The sequence below is a fragment of the Mesocricetus auratus genome, unplaced genomic scaffold, assembly GCF_017639785.1.
Source record: "Mesocricetus auratus isolate SY011 unplaced genomic scaffold, BCM_Maur_2.0 Super-Scaffold_100022, whole genome shotgun sequence".
Taxonomy (NCBI): Eukaryota; Metazoa; Chordata; class Mammalia; order Rodentia; family Cricetidae; genus Mesocricetus; species Mesocricetus auratus.
The window spans coordinates 18,640,758-18,652,035 of NW_024429203.1; the positions used below are offsets into that span (position 1 = coordinate 18,640,758).

Consider the following 11,278-nt stretch of genomic DNA (forward strand, 5'->3'; position numbering starts at 1 on the left):
TTTCTCTCTCTCTCTCTCTCACACACACACACACACATACACACACACACAAAATAAAACATGCACAAGCAAACATATGCCACATATGCTTTCATGAGAAAGATAGATAAGTAGAGACAAAGAGACTCTTCTACAGTATTAAATTATGTCATATTTGGCTATAGTGTTACTTTTATTTTTAGGTTAGGTGTGACTGTATTTTTAAATCACCACTATTGTCTAAGTTTATACTAATAATCTAATTTATGTCCTTGAGCCCCTTCCTCTGTGTTCACTTAATACCAAAATTGTCTTATTTTGCTTTAAAAAATACTGCAAGGTTAACCACACTTCTGCTCTTTCCTTCACTACCAACTTAAGTTTTCTCAGGAACACATTCAGTATTAACTAATGTGGTTACAGTTCAGTCTCCTCTACTGCTGTTCAATATTTCATGGTAATGTAATACTTTTACTTATTCAACCATCTTGACTTGGTTTTCCAGTTTTGAGATTATAAACCATGTATCAGCAAAAATATTTGAGCGAGCAAATTTATATACTGATGCTTCTACTAATAATATATTCCTGGAACGGAGAATTCCTCAGTGCCCCTATATCTAAATTCATAACAGGGAGTAGTCTTAAAATACAGAAAGCCTAACAACATGAATAAATAAACCCCTTAAAAATCTGTGATTGTTCACCATAAATTCTTTTGTTTTTCTCAGAAAATCCCACTTATTCTTTCTTTAATTTTTAATATTTATAGTAATTATCAGTGTGTTTTTATATGCCATGACAGGGTGAGGCACCCGTAAATGGGTTCTGGAAAAATCAAACTCACATTATCAGACTTGGGCAGCAAACACCTTTACACACTGAGCAATCCAACCCACCTGTAATCCTACTCACTGTCATCTAGATCACTCTACTTTCAATTCAGAGACTCTTATCTACCTTCTAAGCCCCAGATGCCCTTCACCTTCCTTCATGCTTTTCTTCCCTTCTTATCGTCTAAAAACAAGCTTTCTCCTGCCCTGTTTCTTTTTCTTCTGTTTCAAAGTGGTAAAAGATAAGATGGTGCCTCCTTGGAAGCAGTTTCCCTTCCTTCTTTCCATTACCCGTCTGTGTAGAAAATCAAATTACTGGATGTCTAGAGTTAACTAACAACAGGCATGTAGTTTCTGAAACAGACAAACATTTGTCCTAACTTCCAAAGACCAGGGATCCAAACCAGAATTTGAAGCCAAAGCCTTCTGTACAAATGAGTGTTCTCTTTCCTTGCATTATTCTTCTAAATGTGTACTTTCATCTGGAATATTAGAGTAGAAGTGATGCCTGCAATGGATGGTTAATGTAGCTGGAGTCCTAAGTCCCTTCCATCTATATGGAATGATCTACTACCAAAGATAAATCTGGTTTACAATTCCCTTAATCAGAAGTAAAGAAAATAATACCCACATAGTAGGAAGTTAACTGAAAATCACAAACCAAAGTATTTTGTGTGATTCCTTAATTACAGAATGATTTATTAAAAATAGGCCTAGTACAATATGTTATTTTACAAATAAGTTCCCTAAAATGTGGAGTAACGATTTCCTTAATAATTAAACTGAGTTAAACACTGGATAAAATATACTTTAGCAAATTTTTGCTATCTGTAGTTTGCCAACTCTGGTTCAAAATTACAAGCTTCTCTATAACTATAAATGAATGAATTTATATCTTTTGTCTACACAGACTGGATAGGGTTTAATTCATTCAGTTGTATGACATTGGCTTTTGGAGACAACATTACTAACCATAATTCCATTTCTTCAAGTGTACCACGGTATATGTTCTGAATCACTTATCAAAAGTCCCTCACAGTCCCTCTGTTTTCATCCTGATGACCAGACATTACTCTGTTCCAGATGCTGTGACATACTCTAATACAACCCCCTAGTAATTTACTCCAAGTAAAATTTGAACAGTCCATTTAAAGTAATTGACATATGGCATTTGTTTAATACCCTTAGATTTAAAGTTCTTACAGATTCTACCCAAAGTTTCACAGAATAAGTGAGCAATTCAGAATTATGTAAGTGTCAGGGTGAGAAAACTGAAACACAGAGAAGAGGAAGGGTCCTCTCATGGAATACCAAGCATCTGCTCTCATCGGAGCCCTGTGCTACTGGGACACTGCTAGCCACTCAGCAAACTTCCAAAGCCCAGTGAAATTTACTTACACTTAGGAAATTAATTGCCCCAATGGAAAAGGCAGACATCATCTCAGCATCCCTTATCTCCTACCCCGTTGAGACTGTAGGAAGGAAAGACCTGATTAGCAGGAAGAAAGAACCTGCTCAGCAGAAAACAAAAGACCCCAGAGGCCAAAACCAAATGACCCTACTGCCAATGGTGTCACGAAGGATATAAGGGGGGTGCAGAAAGAGTAAAGTCTCACAAGCAAGAAGAGCCACGGCCCGTAAAGCTACAGAAATGGGCCTCCTTAAGGAGCGGCAACATGCAAAAAGAAGCTGAGAGAACAGCTGGCAGTGGCCTCCCTGCAGATTCTCACCCAGGCAGAGCTCATCAGCGGCCTGCAGGAAGAGCAGCAGAGGGAGAGGTATAGTAACGGGCTTTAGTAAATGTGACAGGTGTCGGGATCTAAAGCATTGCTTATGACAGGACAGTCCTTGAATGCCATTTACCAAAGGTCAATCTTGTCTTGGAGTTCTCTCATCCAAATGATCTTCAGAGTTTGCCTGAAGCTAGATCAGGACATGCAGAGTACACAAAACAGCAAAGAAGCAGTTACATGGCGTCCTCGGTCAGAAACCTTCATGTACATTTCACAGATCAGAATGCTGGATACTGATAATGTAGTATGTAAACTTGTCCCTGAGAACAGCAATGTCTGTGGCAGTCCAGAAAGTTGAAAGGGTAAAATTTGCAACAACTGTTAATAAAAAGTCATAATATACTGCAGGAAAGTTCTGTGTTCTTACTCTCTTGAGAAAGCAAGATAGTAAATAATATTTGAAGTCCATTGGTGGCCATAACTGAAGCTTTGGAAAGTGCAACTGTGAGTAAGGAGAATGGTTCATTAGCTTTAGTGCTAAGATGTTCTGTGCAAGCAAGCAGAATTTCAGTGGGAGGGGATGAGAAGGGAAATGATAAGGAACAAGCAAGTAATATAGAATAGAGAGGAGGAAGAGAGAGGGGAAAGAGGGAAGTAAGAGAGAGGGGTCGAATGAGAGAGAAGAGGGGGGAGGCAGGGAGGCAGAGGAGGAGGGAAGGTAGAAAATCTTTTCTATGCCTGTTTGGGAATAATGCAGAATATATGCGCCATGTCTAGAGACTTCACACGAGCATTAAGCCTGTCTCCTGCAGTCTTTCGTCAGATGTGACTGCCAAGGCCATGCCAAGCAGCAACCAGACTTCTGTGTCTCACTTCATTCTGGTGGGCCTGCACCACTCACCTCAGCTCGGAGTCCCGCTCTTCCTAGCATTCCTTGTCATCTACCTGCTCACTGTCTCCGGCAATGGGCTCATCATCCTCACTGTGTTGGTGGACATCCGGCTCCACCGGCCCATGTACTGGTTCCTATGTCACCTCTCCTTCTTAGACATGACCATTTCTTCTGCTATTGTTCCAAAGATGTTAGCTGGCTTTCTCTTGGATAGCAGAGTTATCTCCTTCGGGGGCTGTGTAATTCAACTGTTTTCTTTCCATTTCCTGGGCTGCACTGAATGTTTTCTGTACACACTTATGGCTTATGACAGATTCCTGGCCATCTGTAAGCCTTTACACTATGCTACCATCATGACTCGAAGCGTCTGTAACTGCCTAGCTTTGGGCACGTGGATTGGAGGGACCATCCACTCACTTTTCCAAACAAGTTTCCTATTCAGGCTGCCCTTCTGTGGCCCAAACCGAGTTGACTACTTCTTCTGTGATATCCCCGCCATTCTCAGTCTAGTCTGCGCAGATACCACCATCAACGAGTTAGTCACCTTTGTCGACATTGGCTTCCTGGCCCTCACGTGCTTTGTGCTCATTCTCACTTCCTATGGCTACATCGTGGCTGCCATCCTGAGAATCCGGTCTGCCGATGGGCGTCGTAATGCTTTCTCTACCTGTGCTGCCCACCTCACTGTGGTCATCGTTTACTATGTGCCCTGCACCTTCATTTACCTACGACCTGGCTCACAGGAACCTCTGGATGGGGTGGTAGCTGTCTTCTACACAGTCATTACCCCCTTGCTCAACCCGATCATCTACACACTACGAAACAAAGAGATGAAGGCAGCACTGCGGAGGCTGGGAGGCCTCAAGGAGACACAGCCTTGCTGACTTCGCCCAGCATAGGTCTACCGTACACATAAGGCAGAGGACAACAGACATTGTGCCAAACAGCAAGAATTAAGACGCAAAAAGAAAAGACGATTGTTGTGAGAAGGAAAGGACTCTTTGTTAGGAAAAACGGGAGCCTGGTAAGTTCCACATTGTAACCCCTTGGTTTCAATGTAAGCCTTCAACACTGTGGAAAATCAGTCAAAATCCCACTGGGCAAGGATGGACTCTAGCAGGAAAGTTATACAATAAGTACAAGGGTCAAATAAAGGCTGTTTATCTGTGGCATCATCTGTGTGTTCATTTTAATTTGTAAGTCCTGTGTTGACACAAATAACCCGCATGTAAACTGTCAGTTTTAGCATTTATAAACAAACCTTGTTAAGTATTATTGTTGATATCATACAACTATGGGGGAACTGAAATTCAAGGAAGCAAGAAGACTTCCTAAACGCTCTTCTGTCTGTATTTTACTTTGACAAAGGAACTACAGGTGTGCTTGAGCATGAAGGTGCAATTTCACTTCATTATGAAGGGCCCATTACGTGTATACCACCTGGTGACCTAAGTAAAGAGAGTCCCTGAACTTTTGCAGGATTCTGCCTTTGTAAAATTTAGGTAGGTGTATTGAGAAGAAAGTTTCCTTGCCATAAGCACAAAGTGGATCATTCTGACCTTCTGTGGATATGAATGAAACAGATTGTCTAAAATGATAAATACAGTCTTGTGATGGTACATTCTTGCATGCATTACAGAGATGTACACTATGAGCATGGGGGCAGAATTACCAGAGGTATATAACTGATTGCCACAAAATATTTGGTGGCACGAAGCTCACCCTAGTGCCTTTTCATAGAAGAATGTGGCCAGCATCTAATGGGATGTCCTTCACAGGCAGGACCCCCTGAGTACTGGCTATACCTTTCCTAGTTTTCAGAAAGTACATGGTCACAGACAGTCCAAGGCGATCTCTGTGTTTCCCAGACTCAACTCAACTGTGATTTTTTAAAACTATGCATGATGGATTAGAGAAGAGTATTAATAAGCCAATTGTATTGTTATGGAATTCCCTTCCAAAGTTAAACTTCAAAATCTGCATGAATAAGCAATGTGATTCAATTCAGCACTAATGTGTTCAATATATCTTTAAATTAATGGCATTATTGTTTATTCTAAATGAGTTTCTAATCTTCAGACAAGAAAGTCATTTATATATAAGGCAAAAAGATAAAATATATGACCAAAATGATTAATAAATGGTTGAAACAATTTATCATATACTGGATATTGCTTAGGAAACTTACGGGAAAAAGAAAGATCATTAGGATTAAACTATAAAAATTACTTCTTGGGAAAATATGGCACTGTGGTTTGAAAGTATTCTAAGACCTAGTTAACTAAAGAAGTACAGAAATTTCTCATATAATGGGAGAATTCCCTATAGGTAATAAGAATAAGGATACTCTAGAAAAAATGATCAACTCTCTGAGGAAGAACATCCCAAAATCATTACATACTCTGGCAGGTTAATATACACAGCCACAAACCCAGGGGCAACTGACACACTCCAAAGTCAAAAAGTAGACAGAGCATAGGTAATAATGCCCATGGGCTAAAGCAACCCTACTGAAAACACAAAAGCATACCTCCCATCAGAGCCAACTATAAACACACCCCCACAACATTCTGAACAAACTTCTTAATCATTTTACATCTAATGGAGAAATATTCTATGCAAACTCATCATTTTAGGAAGAAAAGTACCACACAAAATCCCAAGAAACAGGTTTATTCTCTGTTCACTGTTGAGAAGCATCTTATCCACACTATTTGCCAGGAAGAACTACCTAGCAATGCATTTTAAACTTTCACCTCTTGAGAGAATCCTGATGTAAACTCTGGTGTGAGTTTATTGCCCCTTAAAAATGAGGGGGAAAATAAGCAGAAGAGCAAGAGTAGTGTCAGCCTGTGCAGCTATTTCAGCACTAACAAATGCAAATGGTGTATGGAAAAACTACCTATAATTTCAGTGCCATCTTCTGTCCTCTTTCGACCCTTCAGTTGCGTATTTGCAAATGCATACATGTATCCAATGTGTGTGTGTGTGTGAGTGTGTGTCCACATTTTACTAATGTAGGTTTTCTAGTATCAAACTTCCTTAAATAGAATTTTAAATACCCTTAAATATGCAAAGGGGTTATCTTACCAGTCTTTTCTTCTTATTTCTGTTTTATTGCATTGTTTCCCAAACAATAAGCAAACAAAAATATTCTAGCCATCTTTCCCGAGCTCACATTGTTTTTAGGAATTATTGTGGGAAAGGGGTGCTCTCCGCATTCTACCCACCACGTCACTGAGCATGGAGATGGCTGTTCTGTGGGTCAAGTTTCCCTCACACCTCACCACACTGGCTATTTCTTGCCACACCTGGGTAGCATGTTCGACAAGATTGTTTGTTTCTATGACCTCAGATTGTGTTTGAGGTAATTTTAATGGTTAGTGTTTGAAACTCAGAAGATCATTGTTTTTAAGTTCTCTACAGGACATTTTACCTTTCAGTGCTCCATTTCCTCCCCTTGTGATTCCTTTTCTGTAAAATAAACTTTACAAAGACAATTTTCAAGTTATCCTGTGTTTTGAGATTCAAACTTCCTGTAACTACTCTAGTCCCACTCTGTCCATGAAAGCTTCTAATGGAAGCTTCCAAAATCGGGTACAAGAAATATGGGGGGAGGTGTTCTTGAGAAAGAAACGAGTCCAATAGAGAAAGATCAAAAAAAAATTTACCAAGCTACTTGGTTTTCCCTAAGTTTACATATACTCTCCTTCCATCCAGGCTCCATACCTGTTCATGATACCATGAACAATTCATTACAATGAACCTCATTATTGTAAATATTAATTGTGTTTTATGCATTTATTTAATATAAGATTTACTCGTGTTATATATGAACTTTGTTAATTTTCTGAAAAAATTCATCATCTGTGCAATGATCCCTACCACCAAATTTTAGAACTTCTCTACCACTTTATTCAACTCAGTCAATCCATGTTTACACACAGCTCCAAGAATTCACTAACCTACTTTCTATCTCATGTATCTGCCATTACCACCCCCTACACACACAGAGAGAGAGAGAGAGAGAGAGAGAGAGAGAGAGAGAGAGAGATTTCACTTTACGTGCTTTTAAGGTTCATCCCCATTTTAGAATGTCATTACATCATTCTTTTTATAATTGTGAAGTATTCTGTCACAAAATTGCCACACTTTGTTTATCTACTCATCTTTTAGAATGTTTTGGTATCTTGTTGACTCTTAATAGTTCTATGTTTACTTTATGTCCTTGTTTATTCATTTATTTTTAACATGGCACAATAAAATATAGTAAGATAAAGAAAAAAAACATCGCATTGAGGCTGAACAAGGCAACCCACCAGAAGAAAAACAGCCCTAGGAACAGGTACAAGAATCAGAGACCCACTAGTTCACACACTAAGGAGTCCAATAAAAACATTAAACCATAATATATGCAGAGGACCTGGTGCAGACCCATGTTGGTTCTATACTTGCTGATTCAGTCCCTGCTTAGTTAACTCAGAGACCTAATTCTCTAGTGTCCTCCATCACCTCTGGCTCTTATATTCTTCTCACCTTCTTTTCCTAGGGTTCCCTGAGGTCTTAGAAGATGGATTTGATCCAGAAATACCATCTGTACTCTCTCTCCACAAAATGTCAGACTGAGGGTCTCTGTATAGGCTCTCATGTCCTGCTGGAGCTTCTATGATGATGACTGAATAAGAGACTGACGAGTATAGCAGAATATGGTTAAGAGTCATTCTAGTCAATTTTATTTTTAAACCAGTAGTATTTGGTTTTACCCTAGGTCTCTGTGCTATCTAGTTTCTGGTTCTTAGTCACCCAAGCACTGTTAGGTATGGATTCCATCTTATGGGGTGGGCTTTAAATCAAATCAGAGATTGGTTGACTACTCCCACAAGTTCTGAGCCACCATTGCCCTCGCATATCATGCAGGCAGGAGAGATTGTAGGTGAAAGGCTTTGTGGCAGGGCTGGTGTTTACATTTCTCATTTGGCAGCCTGCATAGTACCTTGTCACATCAAAGACAATAGAATGTATGGATGAAGGCTCCATGTAGTCCAACTTCTCCAAATTCACTGAGTTGTGTGTGTGTTATTGTTGGCAATGCAGCTTTGCTGTCAGTTTGTGGAGAAAAATCCATTGTCTTAACAACAGCCTGGCTTATTTGGGGATTTCCACTGGACACTTTTAGCCAATATCTCAATAGAATGCAACCAAATCCCACTACTAGAAGCCTGCCTTATTAGGTGACAAGAGATAACCAGTTATGAATCCATATCCCTAAATATTGGGACACCTCGTTAGGATCACCTTCATATATTTTAGGAAGTTTCCACTGCAGTAGGCTTTGACATCATCCCTCAAATGTTCTTCAATTCCAGATGTCTCTCCTTGCATTTTCTCCCTCAACCCTATCTTCACTTCCCCTCCTCACCTGATCCTCCTGTTCCTATCCCCACCTGCTTCCAATCTATGAACAAAATCTGTTGTATATTCCTTCTCAGGGAGATTCATACGCCCCTCCCATATACTTCCTCCATACCTATCCTCTTTGGTTCTATGGATTATAGATTCATTGCCATGTACTTAATAGCTAATATATGAATATAAGTGAATTCATATACCAAATTTTCTTTCTGGGTTTGGGTTACTTCACTCAGGATGATTTCTTCTAGTTCCTTTAATTTGCCTGCAAATTTCATAATATCATTTTTAAAAACAAAGGAGTAATTCTCCATTGTGAAGATGTCCACTTTTTCATTATCCATTCTTCCGTTGAAGGACATCTAGGTTATTTCCAGTTTCTGGCTATTATAAATAGAGCAGCAATGAACATGGTTGAACAAGTGTCCTTGTATTAGGATGGGGTGTCCTCTGGGTATATGTTCAATAATGGTATGGCTGAATCTTGAGGTAGATTGATTCCCAACTTTCCAAGGAATTGACATATTGATTTCTAAAGTGGCTGTACAAGTTTACACTCTCACCAGCAATGGATTCCACTCATTCCATAGCCTTTTCAGCATGCTTTGTTACTTGTATTATTTATTTTAGCCATTCTGACATGTATAAGGTAGAATCTCCAAGTAGTTTTGACTTGCATTTCCCTGGGGGCTAAGATTGTGGGTAATTCTTCTATACCCATATATATATATATGTATATATATATATATATGTTTTTATGTGACTATTATATTTTCCATTATCTCATATATGTACTAGAAGGGAAATTATTGTAGTGTATATAAACTCTACATTTATATTTTAATTGTCAAATTGTTTCTCACAGCAGCAATCCTACATTGCATTCCTAGCAATTTGTTCTACATCCTATCTTATGTTTGTTCGTTTCCCTTTCCTTTGTGTCATGGCTATCCTAGTGCACTTGAAGTGATATCTTATTGTGGTCGTGTTTTCATGCAATTAATGACTATAATATGAAATATCTTTTATGTGTTTATTTGGTAATTCGTGCATTTGGCACATGGTATTTTCATAACTTTACCCATAGTTAAGCTGTGCTATTTAGCATCTTACTACGAAGTTTATATATCCTGGACATAATTTCTTTGTTGAATATGTAACTTTTAAGTATTTGTTCTTGACTGTGTATTTTTGTATTTCATATGTATAACGTTTTCAAATCAGAATTGTTACATTACAGATATAGTTTTTGATGATTGTTATACTGCATCAGTTACTATCTGTTACTGTGATAAAAATACCATGACTAAAGGAAATTTATGGAAGAGAGAGATTATTTTGGCTTACAGTTCCAAAGCATGAGAGTCCATCATTGAGAGGAGGCATGAAGCAAGTGTCAGGTATAGTGGCAGAAACAAGAAGCTGAGTGATCATATAAGTAGGAGAGTAAATTGGAAGTTGTGCAAGAGTGTGAACTCTCAAAGCCCAGTCCTACAATATCTCCACCTCCCAAACCCCCAACCACAGCCACTCAAACATCTCTACCACATGGGTATTTCAAATTCTTGAGCCAATAAGGGACATTCTCATTCAAACCACCACAGGTATTCAGACAAAGGTCAGTGGGAATGACCCTTCAAGAAATCTTAGCAATAATGGAAAATTGAGTCAGCTAATGGTTATACATACCACAGACAGACATTGTAGGATTCTGAATATAAGAGAACCTGAACTGAGAGAATGAAATGGTTTTACGAAAGAGACTAAAGCCAGTGTGGTGTCTTACACCTAAAATCCCAGCACTGATTGAGTAGGCTGGGATGGAAGGATTGCCGCAAATTTGAGGTAGCCTAAGCTACATAGTAAGTGCCAAGGCAGCCAACCCTGCATAGAAAAACCATGTCTCAAAAATTAAAAATAAAAATAAGGAGAGTAAAACATATAAAAACAAAATATATAAATCAAATCACCAACCAATGTCACTCATATCAATTATAAATTACGAAGTAGATATTTTTTAACAAAATCCAATACCACATTATAAAAATTATACATGATCATACTTAAAGTACTATATAAATAAAAAGTTATATCATTGGCTAATGGATTAATGTTCTGTTATAATAACAGATGTAAGGAAAGAATAATATAGGTATTTTCAAAGAATATGTGGTAAAACCTAACACTTGTTCATGACTTTGAAGCTTTATATATTAATTTATGTGCATGTAGGATGTATGCACACTTGCATGTATGTAGGTGCATGTGGAAGATGGACAAGAGTGCTGAATCACCTGTAGCTGGAGTTAAAAGTGGTTATGAGCTGCCAAACATAGGTGCTGAGACTCAAATTCTGGGTCTCTGCAATAACATCACTTAACTGCTAAGCCATCTTTCCAGTCCCCAGAACTTTAAAAAGAATACTTTCTTCAC

At 38.6% G+C, this 11,278-nt stretch overlaps 1 protein-coding gene across 1 annotated transcript; it reads left to right on the plus strand.

Moving 5' to 3' along the window:
- Positions 1–3,375: 3,375 nt before the first annotated feature.
- On the plus strand, positions 3,376–4,320 carry LOC101842508 (olfactory receptor 10G6). The gene has a single exon (XM_005069387.3). It carries the CDS (start codon positions 3,385–3,387, stop codon positions 4,318–4,320), a length of 936 nt encoding a protein of 311 aa, XP_005069444.1. The 5' UTR covers positions 3,376–3,384.
- Positions 4,321–11,278: the final 6,958 nt, after the last annotated feature.